Here is a 22,668-nt window from a genome sequence, read left to right on the forward strand (position 1 = left end):
CCCAACCAAGATGAACCCCATCAACACCACCCCCTACTCACTTCCCCCCAACGCCACCTGGCTCAGTACGTCCTCTCCTTCCCCCTTCCCCCTTCCCCTCCCCAGCACTTACGTCCGTGACGCAGACCTTCTCGGTCGCGGCCGCGCACTTCGGCCCGTTCTTCCACATCGACGTTCTCGTCAACAACACCGGCTACTCCCTGGCTGGCGACACCGAGCCCGTCACAGAAGAGCAGATGCATGATGAGCTGGAGACGCTGTTCTTCGGGACCGTGCGCGTCGCGATCCAGGCTGTCAGAGTCAGAGTCATGCGGAGCCATCCGGCCGGTCGCGGTGGCGTTATCTTCAATATCTCTTCTGTGGCTGGCGTGTGCGCGTTCCCGGGCCATGCGTCTCTACATTGCTCCAGTAAGTTTGCCGTGGAGGGGTGGACGGAGGCGTTTGCGAGGGAGATGAAGAGCGATTGGAATGGTGAGTCTCATGTTTACCTACCCTGCTCTACTCTATACACATACGTGCATACATACATGCATTCTCGCTGCAGAACAGAAACACCGGGTTAATTTGATTTGGCTTTTCTTATTCACGGTCAACTTCTGCCTCGTCGAGCCCGGCTCCGTAAAGACGAACGTCGAAACGACCAGCAAGAAACACATCGCGCCGCACGAGGCATACGCGGGCGCAGACATGCCCGCCCGGCAGCTGGGAGCCTTCCACAGGAAGAGTATTGAGGCGGGGGCGGGTGCTCAGCCGGAGGAGATAGCGAGGGTTTTGTATACGGTTGCGAGTCGGGGGGAGAAGATCCCGTTGCATTTGCCGCTTAGTGAGACGGCGGTGCGGTTTATTGGGATGAAGTTGAAGGGGAGGTTGGAGGGGTTGGAGGAGGTGACGGATTTGAGTGGCTTGGATGTGGGGGAGGTGTAGGTGCATTCAAGTGTGTAGGTTGGGCTGGGTGGGTTGAGTCGGTTTGAGTGGGTTGGTTTTGAAGGGGGGTGGTTCATAGGGTTGGGATGGGATCATGATGAGATGGATTTACTATATATATCGCTGCGGGAAAGGTCTACACTACTAGGATCTGGTAATCGCGATGGGATAATCGAGTGGTGTTAACTGCATATAGGTGTTAGTTTTTGCGTTATCCGATTTGAGTGGTTTACAGCGCAGGTATGTGCCAGGTAGAGAATTCCATCGATACTATCGTTCCTGTAGACTGCCTCGTTTGCTCAAAAAGATGGCATTCGACCCCAGCTGTAAAGGTCCGAGGACCCACAGCAGCCGGTTGAACCCTCTGCGGGAAGAGATCAACCATAAAGTAAAAAAAAAAAAAAAAACATAAAAAGAAATGACCAGACTGGGGCTCGATCCCAGGACCTTATCGGTGTTAACGATACGTGATAACCAACTACACCATCCGGCCGATTTGTTGAAATGATGTAAGAGCTATGGCTATATGAGGCAACAAAATGTGATTGAACTGCAAGCCTCAACCAAGCCCTGATTTACCCAGAAGGTGTTCGTTCTTGCATTTTGTTCTATACATGTATTGATTCATCATTGGAGTGGAGAAGTATCTTATTTCTCGGTCATAAAAGGAATGGCAACACGCCCAACGCCCTGGATGGTTCGTCCGGCCAGAATGAGTCCCGGTGAATGCGTCGCCCTGCCATGGCACTGCCCACCCCAAACACAAGGACACTTCCCACCCTCTAACCCTCTCGGCTGGCAGGACTGGCCAAAGTTGGGGGCCGATCCCTGCCAAAACTTGCCAATCGGCGACATTCGCGGTGACATTTTTCTTTGTTGTGTACTACAGCCTTATCTTGCACTACTACAATGTATAAGCCCTAAGACTCAAGCTGCGTAGTGAGCTAGCAGGTAACTATTGTAGTGTAGCTCACCTTACAACCAACTCCTTATCAATTCAATCTGTTGGAAATATTGCTTCGGATTGTAAATTGATCAATTTGACGATTTATGTCCTAGAAGAATCCCCCCAGCCGGTCGCTTCTCAACAGCGCCAAACCAGGCCTTACGCAAACGATATATGCCTCGCGACCAATAAATAAATATCATTAGAAAAAGGTCACACATATCCCCATTCCCCTCCCACGCTCTACGCATCATCACGATAAGTCCAAGTCATCAGACTCAGCGCACTTCCCGGAGGACAAACACAGCTCGTAAACTTCAACTTCGGCTCGACCTCAGCAATCAGCCCCCGAAACTGGTCCAGGGTGCGCTCCTTCCCAGCCAGCAACATATGCATCTGCACATCCAGCCCCCGGATATATTTCTCGACGTGCGACGGCACCGTCCCCGGCTCCGGGGTAATCATATCCATGACGATGAGCCGGGCGCCGGTGCGCATTGCAGGCACGGCAGCCGCAAGGATCCGTTTGGCGTCGTCGTCCGACCAGTCATGGATGATGTAGCGATAGAAGTACGCATCCGCGACGACGGTCTGAGGACGGAAGAAGTCGTGCTCTTGGAAAGACACGTTGGGGGTTTCGGTGGCTGTGGCGATGGCGGCTTTTGTGTCTTGCACGATGCATTTGATGTGCGGGTGGCGCGCGGCGATGGCGAATGCTGCGTGACCGCTTGATCCGCCGACCTAATGTTGTTGTTGTTTTTTATCAGTTGGGGATTCTATGTACAGGGGGGAAAATTGGATGGATACTCACATCTACCACGGAGCCGATATTCTCCCAGTCTCCCCCGCGAACGACATGCTCCAGCGACTCCAGCGAAGAGGCAGAGCTCGAGATCATGAGATCGTGGAATTTCTGGTCCAGACCGGGGATCCTCTCGTTGATATCCCACAGGGAAGGCCGAGCAGCGCCCTCGGTCTGATACGCCACGCTGACTGCGCAGGCATGGGGATCCTGACCCTGCGGATCCAGCTGCAAGGATTCGTGCATCTTGGTGGACGCATTGAACGGAACTTCGAGGTTCCAGATAGCGCCATTTGCTGCGCGCTCGTCCTTGACAAACACGGCCGACATGGCGTTGTGCTTGACTCGGCCATCTTGGTCTTCGCTCAGAAACCCGCATACGCGGGCAAATCGGACCAACCGCTGCAACAAAGCCACGGAGACATTGGTCGCTTCGGCAAGTTGCTTATAGGACCTTGACTCGCCCAAGGGGATGAGTTGGGGGATTCCTAGTTTAACCAGGGCCTTGACGGTCCCGACTTCTCCTGTCTGGGTCAAGCGTTAGTATGATGCTTTGATCAGTGCCAGCTGAGAGGGACGCTCACGGCAAGACAGTAGTTGTTGAGGTGAGTCAGTGGTCCCCGGGCGAGGCGTAGGATCTGCTCCGCGGCTGATATCACTGCGATTTGAGCATCGGAGCCTTCGGGGCTTAGCAGGGGGAGATCAACAGGTGCCCGTTCGTCATCTAGTGAATATTCACCAAGGCCGACCTTGTTCCATTCACTGGCTAAAATATCTGCATTGCGGGAGAGAGTAGTGGCAAGAGATTGGATATTAGAATCGGGTGCTTGCGAACCCATCTTGACCTTTTCCTATATTGCAATCGAGGAGGGTGTAAAGCTTCAAGGAGGCCGGTTCAGCGGATAGTTCAGGTGCTTCGATATTTGATGGCCAGAAATGCCGCTTTCTGAATACACAGTATGCAGGCCATTCAATGGATCCCCGCATACCCAACCCCCCTCGCGGGTGACCCGGCATTCCAGGTTGGACCGAAGTGGATACACAGCATATCCCATCCCCTTGCCTGTGGCATCGAAGTCCAAAGCCCAGCCCAAGTAAGGAAAGCCACAGACATGAGCCTGCTGAGACATTACGCCATCCGGAATCCGATTTATTCACCAAGTGACACCAGAAGTCAGGAGTCACTGTCCCCTCGATGCTGTCTTGTTGCTTCCCCACTACCTTCGTCTCCACGCACTCAGATTTGAAGTTCCTATATTCTGTCCTCCGGCACTGGGAGGCTCCAGAGGCGCTCGATTGCCTCATCCTGTCCAAGATGTTTGCCGTCGAACTTTCCCGTCTCCATGGGTTGGACTTCGTCGTAATCCCTGGAGCTGCATTCTGTCTCTATCTGGTTGGACTGGCCATCTACCGGCTCTATTTTCATCCGTTGGCCAAGTTCCCAGGACCCAGGCTTGCAGCGCTAACCAGCTGGTATGAGTGCTACTATGACCTTGTCAAAGGAGGCAAGTTCCTGTGGGAGATCGAACGCATGCACGAAGTCTATGGTTAGTACTCACTCCTATCAAGTGAGTGAGGATCTCCTCTGACCTCAATCGACCATCGCAGGCCCCATCGTGCGCATCACCCCGCGAGAACTCCATATCAACGATCCCTATTACTACGATGAGATCTACGCGCCCTCGACCAAGCGCCGGGACAAGGATCATGAGTACGTCAAGTTGGACGGTGCCCCGGGCTCTGTCTTCTCTACCACGCAGCATGAGCTTCACCACCGCCGGGCCTCAGCCCTGCTTCCCTTCCTGTCCAAGAAAGCCGTGCGACACTTCGAGCCCGTGATGCGTCAGAAACTCGATCGGCTATGTGATTACCTGTCCAGCTGCATCGCGCGGCAGAATACCCTGACTGTGTCCCACTTTGCGATGGGCCTCACGATCGAGATCATCTCGACCTTTGCGTACGGCGAAAGCTATCCGTGTCTGGAAAACGACTCTCTCGGATCCCACTGGAAGCAGACCCTGGCCGCCGCCAACGAAGAAGCTGCCTTCCTGCGCCACTTTCCTTGGGCTCACGACCTGCTGTCCTGGATTCCCCCGAGTCTCATCGTACGGGTTAAGCCCACATTGGGTCTCTTGATCAGCTGGCAGCAGCAGATCGCCGAGCAGACGGACATCGTTTGCCAGCAATACCGCAAAGGAACCCTACCATCTGGGACCGTCTTTCACGCCATATTGCAGAGCGATCTGCCTGCGCATGAAAAGGAGCCCTGGCGACTCAACAGCGAAGCCCAGAACTTGATCCATGCCGGCAGTGAGACGTCAGCCAAGGTATGTGTCCTGGCCACACGGGAAGGCCTTCTGGCTCACGTCACACTGACTCCTTGTCCCGTCGCGTATTCATAGTCATTGGAAATTTGCCTGTATTACTTGCTAGCCGATCGACGGATGCTCGAGACTCTGCGAAACGAGCTGAAGACCATCATGCCCGAGCCTAGGTCTACTCCCTCTTGGACTGAACTGGAGTCGCTGCCTTATCTGGTCAGAACTCTGTCTTGTTGCCATCTTGCATACCATTCTAACCCACCACACACATATAGTCCGCGGTAGTAAAAGAAGGAATCCGGCTCCAACTAGGAATCACGACCCGCAGTCCGAGAGTCGCGCCCACTGAGGTGCTTCAATATGGGAAATGGATGATTCCCGCTGGTGTAAGCACCCCCCTCCCCCCCCCCTCAAGAATCTAGTCACCGATCCGAGTGGCCATGCAGTATTAACATCAATCCGTCCAGACCCCAGTTAGCATGATCAGCTGGTTCGTGCACACGAACAAAGAGCTATTCCCGGACGGACTAGCCTTCCAGCCAGAGCGATGGATCAAGGCCGCTGAGGCTGGCTTTCGGCTGGACCGACATCTCACGTCGTTTATGAGAGGCGGCCGCCAATGCTCTGGAATCAAGTATGACTTTCCCCTACCCTGACTAATATTCATCTGTCTCGATCACTCTGACCGAGTCAATCCAGTCTCGCCTACGGCCAAATCTACATAAGTCTAGCGGTCCTTATCCGCCGATTCGACTTCGAGCTATACAAAACCACTCTCGACGATGTTCTTCCCGATTGGGACTCGTTTGTCGCGGCCCCGAAGAAGGGAAGTCTCGGGGTAAGGGTAAAGGTTGTTGGCGAGGTCGTTGAATGAATTGGATTGAATGTATTGGGGGAATTGAAGTAGAGGGAGAGGTAGACGGAAACGGGAATACAGTGGAGGAGACAAGCAAGCAAGGGAGGGCTTCTGCTTCGGACAGACGGACGGATGGACTATCAATCGATCGATCAGTGGCTAGCCGCTCCATTGCCTTGTTTCGGGTTATACAACGGGGTGAAATCCGCCGTGGATCGAGATCTTCCCTGTGTGAGGTACATCACATGTATTACTTTGTGCCGATGTGATCGATCTACGATTGCACATCCAAGTACTTGGTATCTCCCGGTGGAAAGTAAAACAAACCGAAAAAAAAAAATCGAATTCCATTAGCTGCTGAGCCCGCTGATTACCTAGCTTCCTCAGTATATACTGCAGTCGCCTCTCCAGGGAATCAGGGCTGCGATGCCGTACGCCTATACTCTTCAGACTCGCGTTAATCCTACCACCAGGCCCGAAACCGCGACCCCACAACTAAAATCATCAATGGAAAATATCCCTAGCTAGCTAACCGGTTAGTCCAGTTTCACAATGGACTACGAGACAGTTTCCTTATACAATTACAGCTACCCAAGTTCCAAAGGGCCCATTACCCTCCCTGCCTTGGCTCTTCCCCACGCATTATCCAAGTATGGATACTTCAGTTATTGCCAAATAGGCGAGTTTCCTAAAACCAGACCACAAGAAAAGTACTGCGCACTCCGTATGTATTTACTTACATCGGACTCATACTTTAGTCATGAGCACCCACCCCTTGCTTTTCGTTCTGGCCACCATGCTCACTCAGGCACCGACTGAGTTCGTTTTCCGATAATCAATATCAATTGGAAAAGAACTTCCGGGTGACATCTTGCAATTGTCACTTAATTAATACCTTGGCTTTTTTGTAAGGGGTGGTGAGAACCGATATCTAATTATCAATAGCTAACCGCAAAGAGCAGTCTTAGTACAAATGCCTAATTCGGTGCTATTGTCACAATGTGACTGGGGAAATTTCAAGAGACTTATGGCAAGCTAGAGTGGAAGAGTGGAAGTTACGGATACCCCAGGATGACGACCGGTAGTATTGCAGCAAAAGGAGAATCCCCCCTAGGCCTTTCTCAGAGGTAGATATAGATATACAACCAACAGCTAATGATATCATGATTCAATTTATTCATCGGCAGAACATTCCACATCTCATCATCCAAATCAATCAAATAAATGATTGGCTGCCGTCAGCTACAGTCTCCTCACCCAATGCCCCCTCCTTCCCTGTCTCCCTCTTCCTGCGTGTTAGATAGACAAGCATATCGTGCACCACGAAGGTCAGGATATTGTTGGTGATGCACGGTCGCAGCGGATCCGCCAAGTCGATCTCAAAATTACGGAAGAGCTGGGCAAAGATCAGTTAGCAGCTGTATGCGGGAAAGCTATCCATCAACAACAATATTTGGGGGGGGGGGGGGGGGTGTACTTCGAATAGAGTCTTTTGGATCTCGCAGAGCGCGATATGTCTAGACAGTGGTTAGTTTCGCCTGTGGGGCAGCCAACATCTCCTCTCGATATGAATGAACTCACTTCCCAAGACAGGTAGTCAACCCAGCACTGAATGTCAAGTCTGCCTTTTCGTACGCCTGGATGGTTTCCGGGTCCGTCAGCCATCGCTCAGGGCGGAAGACATCCACGTCTTCGCCGAACACGGTCTTGTTTCTTCCCAGGGCCCACATGCTGAAGCCTATATTGTAGAAATGAAACGGTTAGTGTTGGGTAGCTGCACCGGATGAGATATTAAACTACTCACCAACATCGCAACCCCCTGGAAGAAAGTGGCCGCTGATAGTTGTGCCCTGCGGTGGGACGGTGCGAGGGAACGGCGTTCTACATATTGTATTAGCCAGTCTGGCAAAGCAAAGAAGTAGTGCGTGCTACAATCAACCTACCCAATCGGCGGATGGATACGGAAGACCTCCTTGATAATGGCATTCAAAAACACAAATTCCTTCGTCTCGCGAAAGGACACGGGGCTCGACAGGCGGCCGGAATCCTCTCCGGCTTGGATCTCGGCCATCAGCTTTCGGTATACCCGCGGTGTGCCAACGATGTATACCACCGCGACGCGAAGGATGGTAGCGACGGATTCGGGACCGGCGATGCTATAAAATCCGTGGTTAGACAATGTCTAGGGCGATTTAGGGCCAGGGGAAAACAAACACGGGGGTAAAAGCCTCGACCTCGAGCTCTCGTTGCGGGATTCCTTTCCCCTGGGCATCCCGATACTGCAGGAACCGATCGAGCAGGTCCTTGGATTCACGAGGGCTGCCGTGTTTGACTCTTCGTCGGACTTCCTTGATTGCCATCTACCGATGCAAATGAGAATATTAGCTGATCGAGGTTTCCAGTCCGTAGGAAGTTAGTGCTGAGTTGAGTTATGCTCACCCCTCTGATCATGCCAGGACCGTAGTCATCCGTGGGCTGCGAGCCCAAAAGTGGGTTCACCCAGGGGTGGTTAAGGAAGCGTTGCAGTTCGGGAAACGTGGTCATGATTCTGGTGATGTTGAAAAGCTCCGTCAATGAGCCGATGATGTTGTTGACGTCTCGGCCTTCCTTGACGAATCCGACGCGGTCGCTGAAGGCCAGATCCATGATGGCGTCGAATGCAACTATTCGACATCATGTTAGGGCTAATTCCACACCCTCCTGCCCACTCCGAATCCATTGAGGAGGTACCCACAGAAGTGAATAAAGTCCGCCAGATCGCACACTTTGCCCTTGGAGGCAAATTTTGTGGACAGCACCTCCATGAACTCTTGTATCGATCGATCCAGCAAAGGCTCCAACTCGTACACCGAGTCCGGGTTGTACTGTGGATGTCTTGTCAGTTCCTGCCACGCTGCTCAGAATCTCCGATGGAAATAACCTACCGCGCTTGCTATTCTTCTGCGCTGCGAATTATGCTGGGCCATCGTCCGGGCCGTTCCCACGCTCTGCAGTCCCACCTGGGGATCGAGCGTGATGAACCAGTCCGACCGATTCCATTTGTGCGCCTCATGGATAAACGCCGGATCGTTGACGATGACATACTTAGGTCCGGCTCGGTATATGGGTCCTACACAGAGCAGCGGGCGTTAATACTTCCTTCCCCTGGGACAAATAAATCTCGGTGATAGTGATGGTGATGGTGACAGTGAATCCCAGCACGCATACATACCGTATTTCTCATGCGCCTTGATATCTCTCATATGAAGCTCTCCGGAATAAATCTGACGCAACAGCCACAGCCTGGTCAAGGAGGCCCAGAAGGGCCCGGGAACGCTGGCCAAAGGATCCTTGGAACGCGACTGATACAGGAGGATCCCAGCCACCACGACGGGGCCCAAAACCAAGGACCAAACAAGAAGCATTTTTTCAGGCCCTGGTGTTACTTCAGGGACGTGTCCTTTCCGGAAATGTCACCAGGAGTGGGAAAGCAGTTTTGGCTTTTTAAGTACGTGACACTATCGGGCCATCTCCATCTCTTGCACTCTCCCCTTAAGATACTCCGTACTTAGCTAGGTAGGTGTAGTTTCAGCTCGAAGGTAGGTAAGTAAGTGGTTGGCTGGCTGGCTGGCTGGCTGGTTGGCATGCAGTCCAGGAAACCCCGAACCCCGAACTGCACAACGCGAGGATGTGTTTCTCAATGTGGGAAACACAGAGAGGGAAAAAAAAAAAAAAAGAAAGACATCAGATAATATCAGAGGGTTGCAGAACATAATATCCCATGCTTCACTACTTTCTTCCTCTTCAGGTATGTGGTACGACCATACGGGCGAGCGGGTCCGTGAAGAAACACAAAATGTCCAGATGCAGGATTATATGCGGATGGGGTTCCGAGCCTTGCCTTGCATATGAAATGACTGGCAAGTGTAGATCACCGTTGGTCATACATACATACAGCAAGTAGTCGCAATCAAGGGGCGGCCCGCATTGCATTTCATTATTGCATCCCAAATCGATCTACTAGAAACGTAGTATTATTCCCGTGCAGGAATGCCAATCCACTTTGCGAATTCGTCACGAAAATGTCATCATACGAGCGGTGTGGGAGAGTGAGCCATGCCCCGTAGGTAGGGGGAAATGGTCAGTTACATGCTTACTCTGTACAGCGGCCCGAACCTCGAGGGATCCTTGAAGATACTTGTATTCATGTGCTTTGGTGCAACGGTTCTCTGGGGTACTGGACACCCCCAGCATAGCGGGCCGTAAGGCCCGCTGAAAGGTTATGACGACTACTGCTTGTTTTATCAAGTTGAATAAGATTGTAAATGTTTGAAAATATTGTTGAGGCTTTGCTATACCTTTGCCAATACATGTTTGCAAACTATTAAAGAGCTTCAACACTTCCTTAAGAAAAAGGCAAATGCGTTCGTTTTCTAAGAATAGTAGCCACCCCCTTACAATATCGTAAAACCCCCAATTGCGATTCTGGACCTATCCTCTCCCAAATAGTCATCATCATACACTACGTACTTTAGAAGATGTCTCAATACAAATGGATCTTATGGTTTGATTGATATAATGGTCCGAAAAAAATACCTATATCTGTCCGAGTTCTATTCTCGGGTCGAAGCAATTACCCGCTCAGGTGGCTGAAGGCAATAGCGGTCTACTTGACGTGGTGGCGGAGGATCCACGTGTAACCGAAATACTCATTCATGCAAGGGTTCTGAATATTTAGGTGCATGTCGAATATTATTCCTCTCGGGGACTCAGGACGACATCGCGAACGGCTCCCTTGCGGGCCATGCGGGAGACATCATGCGCCCCCCAGCCCAGCCCAGCCCCATGCATATTTCTCCCCCACACATTCCCGATTCTAATTATGCCGCAGCTTGAGCTGGTAAAAGCCTGTTTTGTGCGTCGCAGATTAGCCCCCACTCATCGTCAGACGCCCGAGACAGGAAAGAAAGAGAACGACCTACCCAAATCACAGCTGGGGTCCGTGAAGGATTGGATCGCGGAGACCCCAGCATTGCTGAAGAGCGCCTTGCGCTCGGCCTCGTCATACTTGTGGCTGTAGCCGAATCGAACCTTCTCGCCCTTCTTGACGACAACATGCTCCAGGGGGGCACCGAGCCGGATATCGCGGTTGCGCGGCGTGTAGGACGCCTCGTGGCGGCCCTGGATGTGGTTGTACTCGCTGAGGTAGTACCAGTCGTCGGTCTGGAACACATCGATGGCAGTGGCTGCCTCGTCCCCCTGGCCGTCGCGGAGGATCGTACTCGCGTACTTGAGACCCGCCATCGCGAACGGCACCACCCCTTCCGAGGTGTACGCGCGCAGGATCTTGGTGGGCAGCTTGCAGGAGTCCATGCCGATCAGGATGGAGCTCTTGTCCGGCTGGGCTGTGAGCGCGCTGGTTGCCATGTTGCGGATGAAGCTGGCGGCGTTGCTGCGGGAGAAATTGCCGATGGTGGACCCGAGGAAGAGCACGCAGTGAGGGCGGGTGCTCGCCTGGGGGTCGTTCTTCATCCATTCGAGCCCATCCTCGAAGGTGCCGTGTAGTGCGGCGCACTGGACATGCCTGTATTTGTCGGTGGGCAGGGTGCGGAGAGTCGATTCCAGCTCCTCGTAGCTGAGGTCTAGGGCGTAGTAGGTCACGTTCTTCTTCTGCTCTTCCAGCGCGTCGAGCAACACGATCACCTTGTCCAGGCTCCTGTGGGATCGGTCAACCGGTCTGTCTCGGACGCGAAAGGGGAAAAAAAGATAAAAGAAATGAAAAGCAAAAAAAGGGAAAGGAAAAGAAAGCACCACTCACGCGCTGCCAAGATCCACAATGGCGCTGTTGTCCGCAATCGTATCGGCCATGAGATGAGCCTGGGTCCGGAGGATGTGAAGCTCCTCATGCCGAGGGTAGTAGTCAGGGGCATGGGAGTGCTTGTCCCAGTGCTGCAAGCCTTCTGTTCCGTAGAGAATAAGGATGGGAAGTGTGCGCGGATCTTTTTGGATTCCATCCACCACCGCCGAGTAGATGGTGTCTTCCACCTTGGCGGCGCGGATATCAATAATGTTCTGTTGGTTAAGCATCTTGATGGAAGCGGAGAATCTCAATGAAGAAAATCACCTCGGTACCACTGCTATGAGGGGACAATATATAAAGCTCGGGAAGTTGCAACTGCGCAATGGGCGTTCATGAATGCAGATGATTTAATTTGAAGTACACAAGTCCTCCTTCTGCAAGGCAAGGAAAGAAACAGTCGCAGCCATCGATACTCGGTGGGGCTTAGAGAGAGAGGGCTTCTATCGAATGCCGAAGACTTTGGTTGAGGAGTACATATTTTTTTTGCCTCTGTAAACGACAACTTGCGCAAGTCTGGAACTAATTGTTTTTCAGCAGAGAATACCTCCCAGCGTCGGGTTCGACGTCAACTGTCTCATCACATGCACGGGATTTTGGCTTGGCTGGTTGGTGGGTTTACGCAAGGAGCTCAATTATGAAGACTGGACAGGTCTGGGGTACCCTTTCACGCGGATCGCCTTAGCATCGAGCTATAACTGGGTTAAATGAGGCGTCCTGTTTCAGTCGGGGATGCAGAGCTCGGCGACCTCGGGGATCATGGGCTTCAGATCAATACCGCGGTCCCATAGGTGCTACGTGTTGCTGGATTCTGTCTCTGTCTGTGCCCCATTCACCTCAAGAGTGAGAATCGTTATGTGTGTATGTCACAGCATCATATCCCTAACTGTAACCAGACAGAAATAGTTGATCGAGAGCTCTGCCAAGTTTAATAGAGGAATGCGGGGAGGGGGGGGGTACACCCTCTGTCTGGCCACATAATCTAATTCCCCGGGTCCATCTACCGGCAGTTGTTGATGATACCCATATTTTTGTTGTTTTCCATATACAGCTAGATCTACTAAAGGATTAATTATTCACTTCATTCCAGTCCCTACTATGCTAGCTACTCTATTCATTGCCTCGAAAGAATATATGATTAAGAAAGTTTTCTGCCATCAGTGGTTCTCGGGGAATTGTAAAGTCGGCAGCCAAGGGGCTATACTTCGGTGTAGCCTGAGAGTGACTTGACGTGGTCTATAGATCATATGACGTTTTAACCCAGCTATACTGCCCTTAATCACCATCATGACTCTTTCCGACTTGTACCTTTGCAGTACACGCCTTGACTAACCATGCTGCTCAACTGCAGTTCGAGGAATGTACTCAACAAGGGATAGTAAAAGTTGGTGTGTAGATCATCAGAAGCAAGCCTCACTGTGTGAGCCTTTCTATTATGATATTTACCGATTGAAAGTTCCACCTTCAATTTCGGATGATCAAAGAATGTCTTTACAAGATCTCATATTCAGCCAGCCATATCATGTTCCTCAACAGAGCTTACGAAGTTCACACGCAGATGTGCGTACCTTGGTGAGACATTCAACCGCTGACATGTCAATGCTCATGGCTCATGTCGTGTAGCGCTCACCTGATCATGCTGTGCGATGTACTTGAAGGGGGAAAGATGAGAAAGAACCTGTTGCGTCATTATTCACCTCATCCGTCTGAGAAAGGGGGTCTATCGGCATTGTATAAACCGGACATGGCTGGCGATCTTGCTGGGGTGGCGTAGCTGAAGCTGTAGAAGACAGCCCTATTGCACTACGTAGTACTCCATACTAGTAGTTGAATCTGTCAGGGGGGGTATGATGGCCTCTCGGGAAGACCAGGGTGGGTAGTTCTCGATTTACCATCAGAACTCTTTTTCTTTCCCTCTTTCAAAAGTCGTAAAACGTATAAAGCTCTCTTCATAGGTTTCACGAAGCTGTATTAACATCTGTCAGCCCTTTCTCGGAAGACCAAAGCGGGAAGTTTCTTTTTCTGCCTCGGGGGTCGTCCGTTGTCGGCATCAAAACATCAAAGCACACAGGTCAACACTAATAGGATATTTAAGAAAATGCAACCCGGTAGTCAAGACCTGTATACATTTCATTTCACACTCCAGCAACCAACTACCTCATCCAATACCCTCAAATGCCTGCCCACTAACATCCTAAATCTCGAATCTCCACAATCCCCCTTCAACCACAAACACCAACCCAAGAGCAGAGAACACCCTTCCTTCCCAACCCTAAAAACCCCACCCCCTCAGCCTAAGCCAGCCCATACAAATCCGCAAACGGATCCACCTCCGGATCCGTATGCCTCGTATGCTCCATGCCATTCGCAATCTCCAACGCCATCTCCGCCCCAAACACCTCCTCAATCCACGCAATGGTCGCATCAATCCCCGCCGTCACACCGGACGCAGTCCACACATTCCCATCAACGACCCATCTCGCCCTGGGCACCCAAGACACATTCGGCCCCAGGGCCGTGATCTCCTTCCAGGCGAGCTTGTTCGTCGTGGCGCGCCGACCATCCAGCACGCCGGCGCGCGCCGCGACGCCCGACCCGGTGCAGACGGTGATGAGATACTTCAGGCTCGGGTAGACGGTGCGGATGAAGTCGATGACTTGGAGGAGCTCGGGGGGCGAGCCGCGGGTGCCCAGGCCGCCGGGGACAAGGAGGACGTCGAGGGGTGGGGGCGAGGAGAAGGTGTGGGTCGGGACGACGTGCTGGCCGATGGTGTGTGGGGATTCGGGGATCTGGGTGGATACGGGGTCGAGGGTGGCTGCCAGGATGGACATGCTCATGTTGGTGTGTGTCCAGGAGAGAATGTTGAGGCAGTCGAGGGGGCCGAAGACATCTAGGGCTTGGAAGCCTGGGAATAGGGCGACGCCGATACGTAGCGGGGGGGAGGTGGGTTGGTCTGGTGATGGGTTAGTGGGGTGGTGTTTAGAGTGAGGGTGATGCGGAGGGATTGCAGACCAGTTGTTGATTCGGTTGCCATGATGGACGATGAGTATAAGATGCTGGTATATCGTTATACTTTTGTGTTATGTACGGTGCAAGTTTTATAATAATGACCCGGTTAGCACGGTGCTGAGATGATCGCTAGGAGGACGAGGAAGCAAGCATATTTGGGAGTAGATGCGCGAGGCAAGATGAGGGGTTGATTGAGGGCTTGGGGTTCCAAGGGCGGACAACGCATCGTGGTGAGTCACCCGGTATTTGCGGGCTTTGGAAATGGGAAGGATCCGACATGTACAACAAAGGGATTTCACTGCTATCATCAGGGATGCTGGCATTTTTGACAGGAGCCTATTCTTGTGCAAATTGCGATTATTTTTTATCTTTTAGATGGGCTTGATGTCCATGATTGTTTGACCCAGCCATCTAGTCTAGATATATCCTGGGAAGTGCAGTTTCTTACCCTGTTTTCTCGTCCCTATAAACCGGCATAAAATCAAAGCCCTAATTTCACGCCCTTCAACTTCGGAAATCGGAACCGGTTCCGAAAGTAGGTACTAAATATTTGGATCGACGACTGCAATCTAAATAGACTGGACTCGGTCTCGGGCTCATAGATGTCCGTGAAAAGGCGTAGAATCGTCCGAGATATCCCTGACATCGTGATATAGTAGCCTTTTATACAGATGTTCATAATGGCTATGCAAGAAAGCTGGGATTGGTGTGGAAGCAACCGGAGAGTCTACGGGACGTGTATGGGGCTGAAGCCCGGGGCATGATTTGTCGGAAAATAAAAGGGATGAATGGTTAGTTTGAGGTCCGGGTGATGGCGGCGCTGTTGCTCGATGGGAATTGAATCGAGATGGAGAGGTTGTTTTGTGGGCTGGATTATTTCAGGAGAGTTGGGATGGGTGTGGTCCTGGGGTAGGGTGGGTGAATAGGGTTTTGTGGGTTAGCCCTGAGTGGTTTCAGGATGGTGATGGGTGTAGGTCTAGTTGAATCGCTTGATACGTTGGTCGATGGTCCCGTATCCCTGTAAATTGCACTGAAAACTCTATTTCCTATCCATAAAGTATTATAATGGTAGGTTGTATATTATGAGAATAAATAGACATGCCAGTCCTCCAGGGCCCCCCGCCAGCTTCATACCTGATTCTTACCCACCCCCAACACAAAAACACCACCTTCAGTGCAGACATTGAACGAACTCCACCTTGTTTTCGTCATAAGCACGCTTGCCCCAGCCGGATCATATAGTGATCTGATCATTGATTTATTCAGGCAAGAAAAAAATGCAGCAGGCCATGGATACAAATTTCCACGGACCATTGAATCTGACCCACGCCGCGTTGCCGCATTTTCGCGCCAGGGGGAAAGGTCTGCTCATTTATATGAGCTCGCAGTTGGGTGTTGCTGCGGAGCCGGCGCTGGGGGGTTTTACTGCGCGAGTAAATTTGCTTTGGAGGGTGGGTGAACTCACACATACTATACCCCCAGATACGATTTATGGTTTATACAAGCAAGCCAACACCTACAAACTAACCCACCAGGCGCCATCGAAAGCCTCTCCAAAGAACTAACCTACCAACCCCCAACCCCCAACCAACCATCAAGCCCCTCCTCATCGAGCCGGGGATCTTCAACACAGAAGTGATGAACAACGTCACGCACGCCCCCCCACCGCGTCGAGGTCTGGTGACCGCTCAACGATTACTCCCACGAGCAACTGAGTGGGAATTACCACAACGAGCCCGGTAATGCAGCCGAGCTGATCGCCAAGATCATCCAGATTGCGATGGTGCCGCGGTGGACGGCGATCCGATGCGGCCGAGAGTGTACACGCTCTCGTCTCGTGCCTGAGGTAGTGGCTGGTGCTTCTCATCCAGCATCTCCAATGCGGCGAACTGGTCGACCCCCAGCGGACAGATCCATCCGATGGTGTAGTCGGAGTGTTTGAATGGCGGGTTCATCGTACCAGGTTGCCAGGAAGCTGGTGATGTTTTGATGAATGATCAGGTGGTGTGTGAGGAGAAGATGATGTTGGTTTTCCCGAGCCAGGCTGATCACCAGGAAGAGCTCCTGGCCATCCATGGATGGATGGATGGTGGGATGCAGCAGCCACCCGAAGGAGCGGTCGCTCGTTGGCACACTGACAAACCGCAGTCTAGCTAGGGCTATGGGGTCGGAACCACGATGGACACCGGGTGTCAGTTTGAGTCCAGTTAGGCACCAGCAGCAGGCTTGTTGGGTCATGCATCCGTGGCTTACGGGGGACTTCCTTCCCATGGAGAAGGGGTTATTTGTGAAAGATGGAGTGAGCTGGCGAGAGAGAGACTTGATGAAAAGGAGATGTTACATTTTGATCGTTTTCTGCTTTTGACAAGTCCAGCTAATCCAGGATCGCATGTAATGCGTAAACTCGAACAAATCGCCCATCATCTCCCATGACAAACAAAAGAAAGCAAAAAAAAAAAAAAAGCCCTCACGCTGCTGCTGCTTCTGCCGCTGCCGATCTCCCAAATCTCCCATCAAAGGTTTCGCTCTCTCCAATACACATCTGGTAAGACAATTTGGCGTAAACGATAGCCTGCGCCGCTGCTTCCGATCCGATATCACGATAGACATCGGCCAGAAACAGCCAGGCTCCTATGAGAGCTTGATCCATTACGCCCCATTGCTGGACCACAAGCGATCGCCCCGAGCGCGCCATGTCCCCATCGAAAACATAGCCAAAAGACTCCAGTGCTCTGAGCATCCAGTCTAGAGCCTCTAGCGGCCGCTTACGATCCCGGTACCACCTTCCAAGCGCCATCTGGGGGTTCCAGACGCTTATGCGAGGCACCTCCGATGCAGGCCTAGGGTAGGTGGCTTCCATCGATACGATGATATTCTTGACTCTGTTTGCGTCAAGTCGCTCGGGCGACCGGAAGAGCCGGTTGATGACATCTGTCAGGGCCTTTCTCTTGGACACAGCATCCTTTCCAGCGGCCTGGACGTCTGTGCAGATGGCGCACTGACAGTGGAATTTCCAGGAGTCGAATCGATGCAGACACTCGTCGTAGTTATCGTCGCTCGTTGGGAAATAGTTGAACGTTATTTCGGCGTTGGGGGGCAGGTTTTTTGTGGCACGGACGATCATCATGTCTCCAATAAATGAGCGGTACGCATTCGGGTTGCAATTGTTGTTAATGTACGATGCCGTGGGCCAGAGCCCACAGAAAGGAAAGGGTCCGGTTTGGGGATCGGATTCGATGCCGATAGCCCTGAGGTATTTCTTTCGGGATGACAGTGGACAGCCAAAGGCGTTGAGAGTGATGATCCGTTCGGCCAGAAACCTAGACACATCGTTAGCCAACGGGGTTTAAACGAATTAGATGGGAAGACTTACGTATCCACGACTGGCGTGCCATCTATCTCAGTAACATCGACAGTCATGTACGAGCCGTGGTAGAGGCCTGTGATGATCGGAGCCAGAGAGGGATTGCGATACAGTTTCTGGGCAAGGAGAGAAATCAGATACGCCTGTTCTCCCATGCACACATTGTTTCTTTCCGAGTTGGCCAGCAGCAGGACCCCGTTTCTGCGCTGTACATCTCTGGTGTTAGCAGAGGAATGGACAAACGCCTTTTCGCAGAACAACAGGTCGCCGGCGTTGACTGCGTTGGTGGTGAATAACCCGCGGCCTCGGGAGCCGGCGGCGCGGACAGCCACGGGGCCAATGTAGGTGGCACGGTCCAGGAGGGGCGGATCATGGCTCTCTGCCTCTTTTTGCAGGTCTTTGAAGGAGTACCTGCCGTACCGCTGCTCAGCAAGGCGACTGGTCACCTTCGTAAACTCGTTTTCCACCTGGACGGTGCTGGGACCCCGAATCCGAATGGTTTTCAGGGCCTCGTAGCATTCTTCATATCTCTCCAGGCCGTACAATGCTTGATATACACAAAAGAGAGCTTTCTCCAATTGGAACGATTCAGGAACGGAATCAAGGTGCTTAATAGCCGCATCATACTGTTGGGTTTGGATGAGGGCCAGTGCCAGGTTGAGTTTGAAGGACCAGGCTTCACTCTCGGTTGTCGAGACACGAAGTCCATTGACATAGCTGCGACGTGTTAGATGCGCTCTCAACAGTGATAGGAAAGATACATACCACTCCATGGCGTTATAGTACTTACCCATCTTGGAAAGCCCATTGCCCACTTGTTCCCATCGCGGCGCAGTATCCGACTGCTGTGACACTTCCAATCGCCAGAGCGATGGCACTCGCTGATCCCCTCTATACAGATAGATAACATCGGAGAGGTGGTCAACACATACGGCGTATTCTCCAGTCGCCTTGGACCTTAAATAGGGTTCTTTCACAATCATAACTGTACCTTGCCGAAGGGTCTCATGTAAAGCCCCGGGCTCTTGGTTGTAAATACTCAGATGAAAGGCGGTCTTCTGCTCATCCTCGACAAGCATCGTGACGGCAGTCTCTTTACCAATTACCTCGATTGTACGGACAAGAACATAGACCCCTCGGTGATGAATCTCGAGGAAGAGATCGCGGAGCATGGCCTTTCGAAGCCCATTCAACGGGGTTACACATGGCAGGTAGGGCGGGGGAGCGCAGGACGGACGAAACTGGAAAGTCTCAGCTGTGAACATTCAGGGCTGTCTTGATGTTGAACCGAGCATGCGGTTCATCCTGACTCACTCTTGGCTGGGGTCGCTGGCATTTGCGCGACTGGATTATCTGGTCATCGCGGGCTACGGCTTCAAGCACCCTTGCCTTATTAACCAGCCATGGCTCATGTATGTCCATTTTGCCGGTACGATTCACCTCTTGCAGGCTGATCTCTCAGGAAGGGAATCTCTCCGGGAAAGTGACTGTCGACTTTGATATTCGTGAAAGCAGAGGTGAGATGGGCGAGAAAGAGCAGACGGGCCAGGGGGGAGAACTGGCTGCGCGTCCTTGGGGATCCATAGGAGGTTGCCTGCGCGTAAACAAAAGAAGTGAATTAGTCCTGAGATCTCCGATCTCTTCACTCCACCTGGTGAATGTGACTCCAGACATGAGTCCCCTGCAAGTCCTCGGGGCTCTCCTTTCTGTTGGAGGCGAGGCATTCACTCACTCGGATGCGCTTGTATCCCTATACCACTCTTCATTTCTCCATGTCGATCATATTGGCAATTTCTGTGTGTACGATTTGCGAGTTTCGCGATTGATTTGTGAACGTCGAAGCGTCGAGGCATCGAGTTCTTGCCTCGCTGGAGACACGCGTATATGTTCCGTTTCCGCCCATACCGTAGCGTTCCCCTCCAACGGAGGAAGATGAAGCTATACGGAATAGGGCAGAGAAGGTGTCACGTGTCCATCGGACTGCTTGGGAGGATCTTGCCCAGTCTGGCAGGAGCCCCCTGCAGCGGGAAGGGGCTTTCCTTTTCTTTCCCATCCAGAGGTGTTTTATCGGACTTCATTGATATGTTGAGAGACGAAGTGAAGTATCTCTCGGCGAGGTATAAGTGTGGCATAGTCGAGTGTGACATGCAGTACTCCCATGCCGGCAGGTTACAAACTTTCAAAATATCTACTGATTGTTAATTTCCGAAACGCGTCCGTCAACCGTCTTTGTGAAATCCCCCAGATGCTGTTGGCCATTCGCTGCTAGTACCAGGATTGCAGCTTTCACGAAGCTTTCTCTTATACTGAAGGCAGGTGAACCGTCTCAACCCGGTATCAGTCTGTAAGACACGGGCGGGAAATCCTCCTTTTACTTCGGTGACCATCTCACTCATCACAGCATCCAGAGAAGGATAATATTTCCGGTACTCAAACCATTCCCCTACTTGCCAGGTAGCAGAGAATGTGGAAACAAATCCACCCATTATGGAGCTGCCACGTCCCTCCCCTCACACGCAGGTATCAGACTGTCGAATAACGACAAGGGTAGCCTGTACGGACCAGGATTGAGAGTTTGGCCATGTTTCATGTCCGGATGACATATCATCCAATATTACGGTGCTGTGCTGCAGCTGCAGAGTACTTTTGATGTCACCGACGTATTATATGTTCAAGTATATGGCACAATGACCCTCAGGCTATCACCTTCTCTTTCAGATACCCTTATACCCTTAGCTAAGCCATTGCTGTCACTATTGCAAGACCATACCTAAAATACTAGCGGGCGTATTTTCCCCCCGGAAGGACGGAAAGCCCAGCTTGGAAGGGGCGGCAGCCAATGACGTAACCACTCTGGGAGGGCGACGGCCAATGGGAGACGGGCAGGCGGCCCACCCCCGCAAAACGCGCCCCAGAAAGTCAAGACTGGGCGAATCCGCGGATCAGCCCACCCACCAGCCAACCACCTCGTACCACCGCGTCGTCATATGACGGCTTTCTTCGACTGGATGCAGCAAGAGATCGGCTCGCGGGCAGTGTGCGAGTCACCCCACTCGCTGGCGAGGGCTGGATCGATGCCGGTGTTAGACGACCGACTCTCCAGGGCGGAGACGAGGGGGGTTTAAATACCGCCCATCGCTGCCCTTCGACACCCTCTCTCCTTCAGACTCATCAGATCATTGCACCTCCAGCATCCAGCATCAAGCATCTTACATACATACAATATACCACTTCCCACCCACTCATCATCTCTCATAGTCCCCCGAGTCCTTCCATTGGCTTCTACTTCTGCTTCTGACACCATGGATAACTACAACTCATCGTGGGTTTCCTTTCATATCCGGGACCACCTGGAGAGCGGAGAGATCTCCGTCCGTCACTGTGTCATCGAAGGGTATATCCATCCATCCATTCATCCATCCTATCCCATCTATCAATTATCCAGCTAACCCATCAATCTCTTCCTCCAGCGGCGAATTCCACAACCCCGACGACCGCTCCAAATCCCTCACGGAGGACGACATCGACCTCGTGACCATCCCCTCCTACGGCGTCGGCGAGATCTGCGCCCGCGGCCGCCGCGGCAGCGAGGGCCGCCTGGACCTGTTCCACGGCGAGTCCAAGATCTGCGAGCTCCACTGGGACAACCGCACCGGCGAGCTGGCCAACCTGGTCGAGGTGCTGGACAGTAGTGACAAGTATAGGATCGAGCATGGGGGATGGAGCCCAGAGGTCGGACCTCTGGGCCACGTCTACATCGATATCTCAGAGGGCAAGAAGCAGTAGTTGTAGGGCCCCAGATATTCGTTGTGCAGCTGGGCTGCCCATGGGAAGGAGTTAGTGTTTTTTCCTTTTTTTTTTCTGTCTTTTGTCGTTTGCTCGACTTTGGGTGAGTGGTTCTGGAGTGTGGGATGCGATGGGATGAATATTCGGAGACGCGTGCATGCATATTACGATCGGTGTAGGGGAGGTGGGATTTGGCATATTATCTAACTAACTAACTAACTATCTATCTATTTATCTATCTGTTATTTTGGAAGTTATATTGAACAAGCATATGGACAGTTCTACTATCATGGCAGATTTACCGTACTAGCATCGTAGCATAGCCAAAACCCTCGGGAGCAGTAAAACCGGGTGGCAGGCAGCATCCCATCCCTACCGCTATGAATTAAGTTTCCACCCCGTCTCTCCATAAACTCTGCCACCATCCGACTGAGTATATAAGTCTCCGTTAAATTATTACAGGCCCTTCATGTGGATAGCCAAGGACCACAGTCAACCCTGATAATGACGTCTAAACTGAGAGTAAAGAAAGTGTGGCAATCTTGCCTGGCATATATCCAAGAAGCTCCAAATCGAAGGAACAAATCCATCATCAAGTGCTAAAATAGGTGTTACCATGCCCGTAATTAACAAGCTCCGTTCTTTACTGTTAACAAAAACACATATGTCTCAATATAGGTAATTCCCTTGTCTATTGTAGTGTTTTCATTACAGAGTGTGGATTGAAAAGACAAGCACAGCTTACAGTAACTATTATATTTAAGTCAAATATGCCATAGATATATTGATCACAGTATCTAGCAATACTGAAAGAAAAGAAAGAA

The 22,668-nt window shown here is 51.9% G+C and overlaps 8 protein-coding genes and 1 non-coding gene across 9 annotated transcripts; 3 read left to right on the forward strand and 6 right to left on the reverse strand.

Moving 5' to 3' along the window:
* Positions 1–10: 10 nt before the first annotated feature.
* Positions 11–1,254, forward strand: BO70DRAFT_402037 (NAD(P)-binding protein; the record flags this gene model as incomplete). The annotated part of the gene is made up of 5 exons (XM_025547001.1): positions 11–65; positions 106–471; positions 545–920; positions 1,128–1,164; positions 1,210–1,254. The coding sequence occupies 5 exons, from the start codon at positions 11–13 to the stop codon at positions 1,252–1,254; spliced, it is 879 nt and encodes a 292-aa protein (XP_025403937.1).
* Positions 1,255–1,343: 89 nt separating this feature from the next.
* BO70DRAFT_t27 lies at positions 1,344–1,417 on the reverse strand. Its single transcript has one exon. It is a non-coding gene; the product is annotated as a tRNA-Val (tRNA).
* A 696-nt stretch (positions 1,418–2,113) lies between these two features.
* Positions 2,114–3,511, reverse strand: BO70DRAFT_402038 (putative O-methyltransferase; the record flags this gene model as incomplete). Its single annotated transcript, XM_025547002.1, has 3 exons — positions 2,114–2,611; positions 2,682–3,200; positions 3,257–3,511. The coding sequence occupies 3 exons, from the start codon at positions 3,509–3,511 to the stop codon at positions 2,114–2,116; spliced, it is 1,272 nt and encodes a 423-aa protein (XP_025403938.1).
* A 476-nt stretch (positions 3,512–3,987) lies between these two features.
* BO70DRAFT_391621 (cytochrome P450) lies at positions 3,988–5,867 on the forward strand (the record flags this gene model as incomplete). The annotated part of the gene is made up of 6 exons (XM_025546229.1): positions 3,988–4,219; positions 4,281–4,999; positions 5,075–5,209; positions 5,269–5,379; positions 5,461–5,627; positions 5,693–5,867. 6 exons carry the CDS (start codon positions 3,988–3,990, stop codon positions 5,865–5,867), a joined length of 1,539 nt encoding a protein of 512 aa, XP_025403939.1.
* A 1,198-nt stretch (positions 5,868–7,065) lies between these two features.
* Positions 7,066–9,253, reverse strand: BO70DRAFT_402039 (cytochrome P450; the record flags this gene model as incomplete). Its single annotated transcript, XM_025547003.1, has 10 exons — positions 7,066–7,245; positions 7,327–7,366; positions 7,431–7,587; positions 7,654–7,730; positions 7,793–8,005; positions 8,064–8,209; positions 8,289–8,512; positions 8,584–8,713; positions 8,774–8,958; positions 9,061–9,253. The coding sequence occupies 10 exons, from the start codon at positions 9,251–9,253 to the stop codon at positions 7,066–7,068; spliced, it is 1,545 nt and encodes a 514-aa protein (XP_025403940.1).
* A 1,451-nt stretch (positions 9,254–10,704) lies between these two features.
* On the reverse strand, positions 10,705–11,915 carry fgaMT (4-dimethylallyltryptophan methyltransferase easF; the record flags this gene model as incomplete). The annotated part of the gene is made up of 3 exons (XM_025541620.1): positions 10,705–10,736; positions 10,811–11,544; positions 11,647–11,915. 3 exons carry the CDS (start codon positions 11,913–11,915, stop codon positions 10,705–10,707), a joined length of 1,035 nt encoding a protein of 344 aa, XP_025403941.1.
* A 1,713-nt stretch (positions 11,916–13,628) lies between these two features.
* On the reverse strand, positions 13,629–14,873 carry BO70DRAFT_327191 (DJ-1/PfpI family protein). The gene is made up of 2 exons (XM_025540687.1): positions 14,698–14,873; positions 13,629–14,638 (listed from the first exon to the last, which is right to left on the reverse strand). Exons 1-2 carry the CDS (start codon positions 14,717–14,719, stop codon positions 13,980–13,982), a joined length of 681 nt encoding a protein of 226 aa, XP_025403942.1. The 5' UTR covers positions 14,720–14,873; the 3' UTR covers positions 13,629–13,979.
* Positions 14,874–17,161: 2,288 nt separating this feature from the next.
* On the reverse strand, positions 17,162–19,480 carry BO70DRAFT_391625 (TPR domain protein; the record flags this gene model as incomplete). Its single annotated transcript, XM_025546230.1, has 4 exons — positions 17,162–18,014; positions 18,068–18,775; positions 18,824–19,299; positions 19,373–19,480. The coding sequence occupies 4 exons, from the start codon at positions 19,478–19,480 to the stop codon at positions 17,162–17,164; spliced, it is 2,145 nt and encodes a 714-aa protein (XP_025403943.1).
* A 1,852-nt stretch (positions 19,481–21,332) lies between these two features.
* BO70DRAFT_357342 (aegerolysin family protein) lies at positions 21,333–21,993 on the forward strand. The gene is made up of 2 exons (XM_025542011.1): positions 21,333–21,452; positions 21,529–21,993. Exons 1-2 carry the CDS (start codon positions 21,361–21,363, stop codon positions 21,842–21,844), a joined length of 408 nt encoding a protein of 135 aa, XP_025403944.1. The 5' UTR covers positions 21,333–21,360; the 3' UTR covers positions 21,845–21,993.
* The last annotated feature ends 675 nt before the right edge of the window (positions 21,994–22,668 follow it).

Source organism: Aspergillus heteromorphus (genome assembly GCF_003184545.1).
Source record: "Aspergillus heteromorphus CBS 117.55 chromosome Unknown BO70scaffold_1, whole genome shotgun sequence".
NCBI classification, from domain to species: Eukaryota; Fungi; Ascomycota; class Eurotiomycetes; order Eurotiales; family Aspergillaceae; genus Aspergillus; species Aspergillus heteromorphus.

What these genes read in the sequence shown, in the direction of transcription:
- BO70DRAFT_327191 (XM_025540687.1), bottom strand. Translation starts at nt 14,719, where the DNA reads ATGGCAACCGAATCAACAACTG. An exon ending in GGCAACCGAATCAACAACTG is followed by an intron (nt 14,639 to 14,697) that starts GTCTGCAATCCC and finishes ACCCATCACCAG; the next exon opens with ACCAACCCACCTCCCCCCCG.
- BO70DRAFT_357342 (XM_025542011.1), top strand. Translation starts at nt 21,361, where the DNA reads ATGGATAACTACAACTCATCGTGGGTTTCCTTTCATATCCGGGACCAC. An exon ending in CGTCACTGTGTCATCGAAGG is followed by an intron (nt 21,453 to 21,528) that starts GTATATCCATCC and finishes CTCTTCCTCCAG; the next exon opens with CGGCGAATTCCACAACCCCG.